General features: G+C 45.7%; 1 protein-coding gene across 3 annotated transcripts in view; it reads left to right on the plus strand.

Annotated features, from left to right (window-relative positions):
• The window catches only part of SUFU (SUFU negative regulator of hedgehog signaling), a 105156-nt gene that overhangs the window by 27564 nt on the left and 65384 nt on the right, over nt 1-12208 (plus strand). For all 3 annotated transcript variants that reach the window (XM_007470411.1, XM_007470409.1, XM_007470410.1), the window contains exon 3: nt 1920-2056. In XM_007470411.1, coding sequence (XP_007470473.1) covers nt 1920-2056 — 137 coding nt within the window. The remainder of the gene's footprint in view (nt 1-1919; nt 2057-12208) is intronic.

A 12208-nucleotide genomic window follows, 5' to 3' on the forward strand; every position in this document is an offset into this window, starting at 1 on the left:
TGCATCTGAGGGTTCACCCCATCGCACAGTCTGAGGAACATGTTTCTTTTAGTCTGTTTCTCAATTTTTTGCAGTTAGAAATCATGTATTTTTCTTGGCCTGAGATGAAAGCCCCGGGAGTAATGGTCTAATACATTTTACAAAGCTGCCTCTAATTGGCGGCTGCTTGAAATCTTCCCTTTGCCCTAGTGACCCATCTCCCTTTGTAGGGTTTTAACTCCAAGTCAGTCTTGCATTACCCCAGGTTTTCATACCCCTCGCGAGCCTATAGCCCTTAGGAGGCAGCTCTTACAGCCTCAGCTTGCTTAGCTATTCCCTCAGCCTTTCTGCATAGAATTGCCCCCAAACAGGGCAATTCAGCAAGGAAAGAAAATAGCTTACACTGCATCCTGCCAAGCATCTTCTAGCCCGGTCTCCAAAATTCTAGGGGTGTACCCCAAAATGGAGTGTGCCTCCCACAATTATAGATACTCAGAGAAAATAGTGATTCTAAGGCTTCCTTTTCAGTCCTTTAGAGAACTTAGCTTATCAGAGGTGAGCTCCTCACTGCAGCAAGTGCAGGAGGGCTGGACCAACTCGGGTACACAAGCAGGGCTAGCCCTGGTGTCAGAGCTTTTGAGACGTTAGCACCTCTTTCTGCCCAGTCTCCTGGCCTGGCCCCTTGGGGACGATGATGGTGATGATGGAGGAAAGATGCCACGTTGAATCCCAGGGTTGGGCACTGACTGCATCATTGCCCCTTCAGCATTCTCCCCTCTGACCGCCTGTTCCGGTAGCTTGGCTCGCAAGGAGGTGTTGGCTGTCATTTTATTTTATGGCTTGTATTTGTATGCTGAGGAGTTTAAATGTGTATAATCATTGTGGCTCATGTTTGTACAAGATATAATTACTGAAAATTATATCGTGAACATAGTTTAACTTTTAGCCCTTCCCATGCTGGGCAAGCCTCCTGTAACTCTCAGGAGCCCCTCCCTGAATGCTTCGCTCACCCCAGGAGGTGCCACCACCAACCAGCCTTGCTCTCTAATCCACATCATATCCCTCTCTGGCAGAAGTCCATTTCAGGGACTCCTGTGGAGACTCAGCCTCCTGGGCGTTTCCTAGCAGACAGGGAGGCAGGCAGTGCTCCCTCGGCCTCATCTCCCTATGATGTTTGTGGCCATCATCATTCTGGGCCACTTGGGGATGGGAAGGGAGGGCAAACTCTGCTTCCTCAAGGTTCCAGTGATTGAAGAGTACACACGGGGTGCCAGGTTTCAGGAAGAGCATGTGCTGATTGATGAGTGCATGTGGGGTGCTGGCTTTCAGGAAGATCGTGGGCCCTCCCAGTATTTGGATATTTGGAATCTGCTTTGGGACCCATCCTCAGATGCTGAGTTTGGAGGCCAGCCAGTTTAGCCCAAGTATTGTCCCCTTGTAGAGCAGGGTGGAGGTGGGAGTGGAGAAAGGGTCTCATCCTCATAGGGCATACAGTAGGACATATATCCTTAGCAAAGTAAGTAGGTGCTTATTAATAGCTTGAAGGAATAAAGAGTGTGAGTAAGGGTTATTTTCAGTAATGGAAATCTTCCCTTTACCCTAGTGACCCATCTCCCTTTGTAGGGTTTTAACTCAATCATACAGAAAGGAATGTTCCAGGGCCACAAAACCTGGAACTAGTAATTCAGTACGAGCAGGGGAATTTGATTGGTGGGGCTGAGGTCACACACATGTGCTGTAGCTGGCAGGAGGGCAAGGCTAGAGTTCTTGTTCCGTATTGGCTATCGAGGTCCTTCCTCCCCTCAAGGCTCAGGATTCTTCCGACTAGGGGGTTTGGATGCCGAGCCTACCCAAAAAGGGGAAGAACTTTAATTAGACAACAAAACAGTGTTTTCCCTAAGGTAGTTAAACAAAAAACATTTGCTTTTTATTCCTTCCAGATTCACAGGAACAGATGGACCTAGTGGTTTTGGCTTTGAGTTGACATTTCGTCTGAAGAGAGAAACAGGGGAGTCTGCGCCCCCAACATGGCCAGCAGAACTAATGCAAGGCTTGGCCAGATATGTGTTCCAGTCAGGTAAGAGCCCCAGGAGCTGGCTGGTGTGGTTGTCCTTTCACCATGAGCCTGCTTGGGTTGGGAACCTGAAGGTATATTTTGATGTCCGTGGAAGGACCTTTCCTGGGAGTGCTATACCGCATTTGTACCATAAGGATGGCTTGTTTCCTGGCGTTTCCTGGGTGGAAAGCTGCCTGGGCCATGGGAGGGAAGGATATGTCATATGACCTCCTGCAGCTCGAGTCCCTGACACCCTGAGCCTTGGTTGCAGTCTGCCAGCCATACTTCTGATTCCCAGCGAGCCAAAGGCCAGCTCAGCGTGGAGCTGACCAGCACTTTCTCTGTCTCCCCCTTTTCCCACAATTAGCACACTCTTTCCTCCCTGATGCCAGTGGCCTAGCCACCTCCATTTCTGGGGCACAAGCACACATGTTAATCTTGGCTAAGTCTAGGGTTCGCAGTAGAGGAAGGGCAGAGAGAACGGATTGCCTTGAGCTTGCTGCCTCACAGTGTGAGGCAGGACCTTGACAGTCAGAAATATTGTTTGATTCAGATGATTCACGTGCCCTCCAGAGGATGGTCCTGTGCCCCTGGTGCCCTTCTGGAGACTGCTAATATGGAACCGGAAGTGGGGACTTTGTGCTGGGAGCCTTGGTCGCATGCTCTTGACTCAGCCTGCCTATAGTCCTCAAGTAGGATGAAATGTTGGAGTGGAATTCAGTACCTTTTATGGAGGGTTTCATATCATCTGAATGTTTCTGTGTGGTTAATTAATTGCTCAGAAACATTTCCCACATGACTTTATATTTTGTTTCTTTGCTTTGGTAAGTAGTTTTCAAATGAAAGCCAACACAGTTTTATCCAACTCTTGCTCTTTGACTGTCATAGATAGGAGCAGACTAGCATCTAGGCCAGGGTCTCTCAAAGTATGGTCCTTGGACCCCTGCATCAGAATCAGCTGGAGAGCTTGTTGCAAGCACACATTCCTGGGCCCCAGAGGAGATCTCTGACTTAGAATCTTTGGGGGGTGATGTTCCCAGATGCTCTGGTAGAGACTAAATTTGGAGAACCATAGATCTGGCAACTTCTTTGAGTATAGTGACTTTTTTTTCAGCCTTGAGTAGGCTACAAATTGGGGGTGCAATTGACCGTCTAGGTTGAAATGCTCTGCCCTCGTTTCAGACCCCTGGGGGTCAGTTGTTGGTTGGATGGCCATCATGTAATGGGACTGATCCTTAACTACCATCTACCATTGTGTGGCCTATGGGATAGTACCCTTTTGGAGGCTACAGTGGGTCTTCTGTAAGCAAGGGTTCCCAAACCTGGCTGCTCATGAGATCCTCTGGGATCTCAACACACTGAGTCCCAAACGCTCCCGGAGGGCTCTGATTCAGTTGGTCAGAGGTGGGACTGGGGCATCTGTTTCTTAAGCAGCTTCCCGGGGGATTCTAATGCAGCTGGTCTGGGGATGTTGTTTGAACTCTGAAGGACTGTTGATGGGAAGAAGTGTCATTCACAGGGACGGGGGAAGCAGGCTGCTTGAAGCAGCTGGCTCATGTGATTTGGTACTGGCCTAGCGTCTAGGTCCGCACAATCTTTTTTTTTTTAAGATTTATTTTTTATTTATTTTATTTATTTTTGGCTGCATCGGGTCTTAGTTGTGGCATGGGGCATCTTTCGTTGCGGCACGCAGGCTCTTTGTTGTGGCACGCGGGCTTCTCTCTAGTTGTGGCTTGCGGGTTTTCTCTTCTCTAGTTGTGGCACGCAGGCTCCAGGGCGCGTGGGCTCTGTAGTATGCGGCAAGTGGGCTCTAGTTGAGGCACACAAGCTCAGTAGTTGTGGCACATGCATGGGCTTAGTTGCCCCGTGGCACGTGGGATCTTAGTTCCCTGACCAGGGATTGAACCCGCGTCCCCTGCATTGGAAGGCAGGTTCTTTACCACTGAACCACCAGGGAAGTCCCCTGCACGATCTTTTAATATTTTAAGCTTGTGCCAGGAGTCTACTGCCTGAACCCACTGTGTCCCCTTCTCTCCCTTCTTTGATGCCTGAAACTGATGCCAATATAGAACTGTCTTTGAGAAAACAGACCTTTCTTCAGTCTAATGCTCTCCCAACTGACCTATTTCAGCTCCTGGAAAATAGACATTTCTTGACATGGAATTTGATCTACTATAGGGAATGGGGCTCTAAAGACTAGGCAACCTCTTGCTTGTATAGACAGGTAGCTTCCTGCCCAGTGCTTAAGCCAGTACATTTATATGTTTGTTTGCACTTAATGTACCTGCTCATGTGGATCAAGATCAGAGAAATGTAGAACAGGTGTTATGCATCACTGTCAGGTGGAGTCAAGCAGATGAGCCTCTGAAATAGTTCTGATGTTATAGTTCTGAAATAATAATGCAAGTGGGGAGAAAAACGGGATTTGATTTGCAAGGGTTCATTTCAGCCACACAGTAAACATCACAGTGACTGGTTTGCAACACTAATGTGATCATTGATTCAGGTGCATTATCAACAGATGCCAAAACTATCGGATAAAAAAGATTGTTGGGGTATAAGATAGTCACAAGGACTCAAAGAATCCCTCCACAGATTACTTATGTGCTACAAAGAGAAAAAGAATACCTTTACAGTGGAAAAGTTTGGGTGGGCATCAGCTTAATGAAATGATCAAATGTAGCAACACAAAAATGGAACAAATGACTACTGTGTACCTCCTTACATGTTACACTGTGAAATATAAAGCACCAACCATGTAACACTTTATTTATTTATTTAATTTATTTTTGGCTACATTGGGTCTTCGTTGCTGCACGTGGGCTTTTCTCTAGTTGCAGCAAGCGGGGGCTACTCTTTGTTGGAGTGCGTGGAGTTCTCATTGCGGTGGCTTCTCTTGTTGCCGAGCACGGGCTCTAGGTGCACGGGTTTCAGTAGTTGTGGCACGTGGGCTCAGTAGTTGTGGCTCACAAGCTCTAGAGCGCAGGCTCAATAGTTGTGGTGCACGGGTTTAGTTGCTTGCGGCATGTGGGATCTTCCCGGAACAAGGATTGAACCCCTGTCCCCTGCATTGGCAGGCGATTCTTAACCACTGTGCCACCAGGGAAGTCCCCATGTAGCACTTTTCCAAAAATGTTTCACCTGAATTGAATCCTGAGCATATAGTCAGGTAAATCCAGATTGTGGGATATTTTACAAGACAGCTGCCTGGACTCTTCAAAAATGTCAGTGCTCTAAAAGGAAACATGGCAAGGGGCTGGAGCTGTCCTAGATCAAAGAAAACATGACAGTTTAAATGTACGTGTGATCCTTGATTGGACCCTGAATTGGAAAGAAAAGGTTATTTTTAGGGCAATTAGAAAAAATATAGACTGTGTCACAGTACACAGTACTGTGTAACTGTGAAATTCCTTGGGTGTGCTATGGTATTATGGTTATAAAGGATAGTGTCTTTGTTCCTAGGAGATAAAAGCTGAAGTATTTATGAATAAAATGACATGATGTCTGCAACTTAACTTTCGAATGATTTGGCAAAAAAAAAGTGTGTCGGGGGGAGACAGAGGAGAAAGCAAATGTGGCAAAATGTTAAAGGGTGAATCTAGGTGAAGGATGTATGGAGGTGAAGGGTATATTGTACTATCCTTCTAACTTTTCTATGGGACTGAAAATTTTGAGAATAAAAAGTTGTGGCTGTTTCTTGAGTGTATGTTGCCTGGTGTGGCACCATAGTCCCGTCTGCTGCGACAGGCCCTTTTATGGTGTCTGTAATGTAACAGCTATCGTTTGTGCCTGTAGATCACTTCAGGCATTTCACAGCAGCAGCAGGATGACTACACTCCCAAATGTATAATACCTGATTTTCTGTTTTCCAGATTTTCATAATATGATTGTACTACTTGAATCATAACTAAAACAAATCTTCCTTAAATTGTTTTTGAAACATGGCAGGGAGTAGTAATTATTTAAATAATGGGAAAATGATGAAGAAAAGTATATGGCAACTGATTTAAGAGAGAAGACCATGGCTATGAGCCTGAATAGTGAGGACGAGAGCTAAAATTTAGTAGTGTGTTCTGTGTGCCAGGCACGGTTGTAAGTGCTCGTTTAATGTGCAGTAAAGCCCTGTGAGTTAGGCACTGTTATACCAGCTCTACAGTTGCAGAAAGGAAGACAGACGGAGAGGGTAAGTAGCTTGTTCAAAATCACACAGCTAGTAAGTGCAAAGGACAGCCGTTGTAGTTCTTAACGCCACTCTCTTAACCGTGATACCATGTTGCTGGTGGCCCAGCTGATATTTGGGCTGCTACATGTCTCAGGCTGGACCATGAGGTTTGAGAATCATCCACATGGGTGATTGCACTTGTGCACATAGCCTCTGAGCTCCAGCATGCCTTGCTTGGGCATTCTGGAACATTTGGGAAATAAATAGAGGAGGGCTAAAGCCATTCGTAATATTACCCAAATCCTCTTAAACCCATACTTTCATCTTTTAACTTTTGTTCATGAAAATATGTACATAAAAAGTACAGCTTGCTGAGAGTTAACAAACTAAACACACCCCATGTAACCAGCACCCAAATCAAGAAACAGGCTAGTTCTCCAGAAACCTCCCTTGTGCCTCCTCTCAATCACCTTCTTAGCTTTTCTTCCCTTTCTCTCTTTCTCTCTTCCCTTCCCTCCCTCCCTGCCTCCCTTCCTTCCACCCTTCCTGTTTCACTGCATAGTACGGGTCCTCAGCCCAATGTGCCTGAGCTCGTTGGTAAGTTAGGTAGGTAGCTATAGGCTACGTAGCCCCCGTTTCCACTTCTCTCCCTGGCACTCTTCACCATCTTGCACATTACTGCTAGATCAAGGAGGACAGAATAGTATCATGGTTAAGAGCATGGCCCCTAGGCCCAGACTGCCTGCATTTTTACCTCAGCTCTGCCAGTTACTGCCTCCTGACCTTGGGCAACATAACTTATTTGCCACCCACAATTATTATTATTATCCAGTCTTCAGAAACCTTATGTGAATAGAGAAGATGGGTACCTTGGTCTTTTTTTGCAGTGTTAGTAAAGACCCCATTTTACAGGAAACGCTGATAGGAAGGAGATGCATTGCTTGTCCCTGTATCAGATGCCTGCCTCAGCTGATATGATAATATTTGGTGCCATTATCTTTCTCTCACACAGAAAATTAATAATAGTGACACAAATGAGGTAAAATTACCTCATTTTGTATATCACGTTGTAAACGCAAAAAGCAAATTCAGTTCAACTGTGGCTCCTTGATTTATGTAGTTGGCAGTGCCTGTAAAGTCTTAAACAAATCAAGTCCTATTCTATATGCAATAGAGCCCATGCAGTTTAGTGGGACCTTGTAAGTAAATCCTTTTTTATAAGAAGAATCTTTTTATAGTGTGAATGATTGCCCCTTTTTGTAACTCTTTCGTAAGACTGGATTTAGGCCTTTCCAGTTTTCTCGGAGCAGAGCACACTCTCCTGATGCTGCAGAGAACCTCCCTTGCAGGCATTGCTCTGTCCCAACTGGTTACACTCTACAGGGGTTACACATATGTTATTATACAGAACATGTATTTTATGTTTGATGTATCGATAGATAGACCTACATGTGTATACATAGCAGCATAGTTCTGTGTGGTGGTCTTGCCTCACCTGGGCTGTCCACCTTAAACTCAGAGACTTACATGGAGTACCCCGCCCATTTGCATGTGAGAACATGCTGAGCAGTATCTAGTAAGTGGAATGCTTAGACCTGCTTTTCCAGGTCTAAACAGCATCCACAGCTTTGCCATCCAGACTTAGAAACAGCATCAGGGCAGTGGGAGGCAAGGGGTGGTGTGATGGGGAGTGGTGATGCCCACGCCCAGCCTGGGGCTGCATGAGGCTGCCTCTGAAGCTTGCTCTGAAGAATGACTTGGACAGATTCTGTAACTTAGCCCCGACCTGCTGGAGGGCAGTCACTTTTTGGTTGGTTTGCTCAGAGGTGGGAAGCTGAGCAGTAGAGAAAAGGAAGTGGAAATGTGAGAGGCCTGGGAAAGAAGAGTATCCAGAGAAGGTGAAGGAGTCAGGATGTGGGGGTGAGACAGGTTAGTGTTTATTTGAGTCGGGATGCTTCTAATCATGAGCAGATGACAGAAGAACAAAGACTACCTGAAATAATAACAGACTTTATTGGTCAGGTTACTGGGATGTCCAGGGTTTCAGGCATGGCTTGATCTATACGTTCGAACAGTGTCCTCGGGGCTCCAACTTGTGCGTTGGTCTTGTACTGTAGACTGACTCTTCCCACGTGCCCGGAAAGATGAGCACCACCAGCCAGAGTTTCCAGTTCTCCCAGTTTGTAGTCCCAGCAGGCAGAAGGATTCTGCTTCCAACATTCCTCCGTCAGTCCTGGGGAAGGACCCAGATTAGTTCTGTCTAGATCAGTAGGACCCCCCCCTGGTTGGGGGGGGTCCGGATGGAGCATCAGGATTTATGTTTAAGGTCTTCCCCCTCCTCATTTCCAACTACATGGAGTGGGAGAGAAGTCCTCTAAAGCAAAGGGTAGAAAGCACTGGCAGAAAACATGTACGTATAGCCCTTGGTAGGCAAAATCAGTTGCTCTCACAAGCCTTTAGGGGCATCTACTGCCTCAGTAACTGTGATGTGCAGTTATGCTTGGAAGTCAGATCATTAGAGAATGCATAGGTGGAGCGGACACCTTTTGTTCTGTCTTGTATCTGTTGGGATGGTTTTGACTACAGGTAATAGAACACCCTAACTAAAATGGCCTAACAATAAGGGCACTTATCTTACAGAGTGAGCCATCTGGAGGTGGGGAGTTCCAGGGATGGTTGTCATCTGTTCAGTGGTGCTGTTAAGGACCTGAGTTCTTTCTAACTTCCTGCTCTGCCTTCCTCAGCACTTTGGATTGACTTTTTAAACTGGTTTCCTGATACTCCAAAGATGGCTGCCACAATCCCTAGCATCCTAGAATCACACCTGACAGAGTCTGCAAGTAGCAAAAAAGACACTTCTGTCCCGAGTCTCTTTTTTTTTTTCTTAACTGGAGTATAATTGCTGTACAATGTTGTGTTAGTTTCTGCTGTACAACGAAGTGAATCAGCTAGATGTGTACATATATCCCCTCCCTCTTGGCCCTCCCTCCCACCACCACCCCATTCTACCCATCTAGGTCATCACAGAGAACCTAGCTGAGCTCCCTGTGTCTTGTGTGTCTTTTCAAGACCAATCAAAACCTCCACAGAACCGCCCTCATTGATCTCCTCTTGCATCTCATTAGCTAGAGTTATGTCAGGAAAGTGAGACAACCATGTTGGCTTACCGATCAATATCTACCTCCTAGGGCTGGGGATGGGCCCTTGTTCCCTGAAGGTCATGGCCAAGGAAAGGCAGAGGAAGAAAAGTGGGATTCTCTTAGTAAGAAGGGGAATGGCCACCAGGTAGGCAAAACAGTATCTGCTCCCCTACCCAAGAAGCCCCAAGCGTTACCTGGGGTCAGAGGATCCTTGCATATTGATCAGGATGCTGGGCCGGTATAAAAGTGTCATGTGGAAAGAAAATGTGACAAGGTAGCTGTCATTGTTTCACCTGCTACATAGATTTAGAACCAAATCCAGCGACTGTCATGAATCATTTGGTAAGTTCTGCAGTAAATACATCAGTAACTTCACCAGTAGACACCTCAACTTCTTTCCTTCTTACTTTGCAGCCAGTTTCTCTTACTTACCCATTCCCTTTTAATTTTATTGATCAGCTCATTTTTTCTTCTCAGATTGCCAGTGACTGTTCCCCTGCCCCCTACCCTCTGGGTTTCATTAGAAATAAACCATTCCCCAACTCAGCAGGGCTTGATTTCTGAGCTGTGCTTTAGAATTCTGCTGGAGAGGCTGCCTGCTCTCAGTTCTGCCATTGGTAGGCCTTAACCACAAATTCCAAGGCAATTTCACTTGAGTTTCAGGAGAAACATGGCCCCCCAATCTTGTAACTGACACTGTGGAAATTCAAGTGCCTTCGCTTGCTGCTGTTTAATGGCAACCTCATGACATGTGCTGAGTCGGCTCACTTTGTGATTCAGGCCCAATCAGGGAGACTGGGGGGAGGGTGCTGCCTGAGCATCCTGAACTCTGTGGTATGGACAGACTAATGACAACAAGAGATTTTTTTTTTTTTTTTTTACATTTTCTTTCCTTTTCTCGTTTATAAAAGAAATATTTGCTCATTATAAAACTGAAACATAGGGACTTCGCTGGTGGTCCAGCGGTTAAGACGCCACACTCCCCACGCAGGGGGCCCGGGATCGATCCCTGGTCAGGGAACTAGATCCCGCATGCCGCAACTACGAGCCTGCATGCTGCAACTAAAGATCCCACACGCCGCAGCAAAGACCCTGCATGCTGCAGTTAAGACCCAGCACAGCCAAATAAATGAATATTAAAAAAAAAACTCTGAAACATAGAAATATATGACACAAAGTTAAAGTCCTTCATAATTCATTCCCCCACTGAGTAAACATTGGTGTTCCATATTTCGACTTTCTTTTCAATGCATATATCTATATAGAACTATCATTATTTTATAAAAATGGACCATGTTTTTCATACTGTTTTTCAACTTGCTTTTTTTAACTTAATATCTTTTGGACATCTTTCCATGTCAGTATATTCTTTCTAACTGTACACTTCATTATCTAGATATTCTTTACTTTAATCACTCTCCTGGTGTTGGGCATTTGGGTGGTTTCTAATTTTTCCCTACCACAAACTTGCAGTGAGCATCCTTGTAGATGTATGTCTTTGCACTCTTGCCTAAGTATTTCTGTGGGATAAATTCCTAGAAGTTGGATTGCTAGGTTAAGGAAAATGAACATTTTACATGTTAACAGCCATTGCAGATGAATGATTATATTATTGTAATAATACTTTTGTGATCATCCATAAATGTTATAATTGTTTTCAACAAACAACAAAATGATTGTTATATAAAATTGTTTTCATAGCAACCAAGTTGTCTTCTGAGTCCTTGAGAATTGATCCCCTTTCTTAGGTTACTTGGCCTGAGGAAGCTTGTTAATACATGTTAAACGGCATGCATTTGGGGTTAGGAAAGCGAGCCAGCTCTTATGTGGTTCTCATACTGTTTAGATTTAGCACAGGAACCCATCCATCATGCTTCCTGTGTCTGAAGCTGGAAGTGGTGAGGGACACACCCTGCTGCCTGAAGTCAGAGACTTTTCCAGATACTGACAGTGGGTCAAGTTTTATTAAAGAACCCCAATGAATTATGGAGTTTTTTTGAGTTTTACCTCCTCCTACCTTTCCTAAAGTTAAAATTACTAATGCAGTTAAAATTACTAATGCAGTTACTAATGCAGTCTTTTCCTGTTGAGGTCCTTTTTTTTTTTTGGTGGTATGTGGGCCTCTCACTGTTGTGGCCTCTCCCGTTGTGGAGCACAGGCTCCGGACGCGCAGGCTCAGCGGCCATGGCTCACAGGCCCAGCCGCTCCACGGCATGTGGGATCCTTCCGGACCGGGGCACGAACCCGTGTCCCCTGCATCGGCAGGCGGACTCTCAACCACTGCGCCACCAGGGAAGCCCTCCATTTCAAAAAAAAAATTTAATAGTTAAAAGTAAGTAGATAAAACAGTAGCTATTGAGCACCAAGCCATCCTTAGCACTTACATTCTCTCATTTAACCTCTGCAGTAGGTGGCTAGATGAGGAAGATACTGATGTTGCCACTTTTCAGATGAGGAAATGGGCTCAGAGAAGTGGTGGGCCTTGGAGAATTTCCTGCAGCTGGTGAGTGGCAGGAGCTAGTTTCCAGGGCCACCCTAACCAGCGTTGGTTTGCGTGCTGTGACCTCTGAGCCTCCAGCAATCCATTTTATCTATTTATCTATCTATCTATCTATCTATCTATCTATCTACCTATTTATTTAGGCTGCGTTGGGTCTTCGTTGCTGCGCGGGCTTTCTCTAGTTGTGGCGAGCTGGGGCTACTCCTCATTGTGGTGCACGGGCTTCTCATTGCAGTGGCTTCTCTTGTTGCAGAGCACCAGCTCTAGGCACGTGAGCTTCAGTAGTTGTGGCAACATGGGCTCAGTAGTTGTGGCACATGGGCTCAGTAGTTGTGGCTGTTGGGCTCTAGAGCCCAGGCTCAGTAGTTGTG

This window comes from Lipotes vexillifer, unplaced genomic scaffold (genome assembly GCF_000442215.2).
Source record: "Lipotes vexillifer unplaced genomic scaffold, Lipotes_vexillifer_v1.1 scaffold916, whole genome shotgun sequence".
NCBI lineage: Eukaryota > Metazoa > Chordata > Mammalia > Artiodactyla > Lipotidae > Lipotes > Lipotes vexillifer.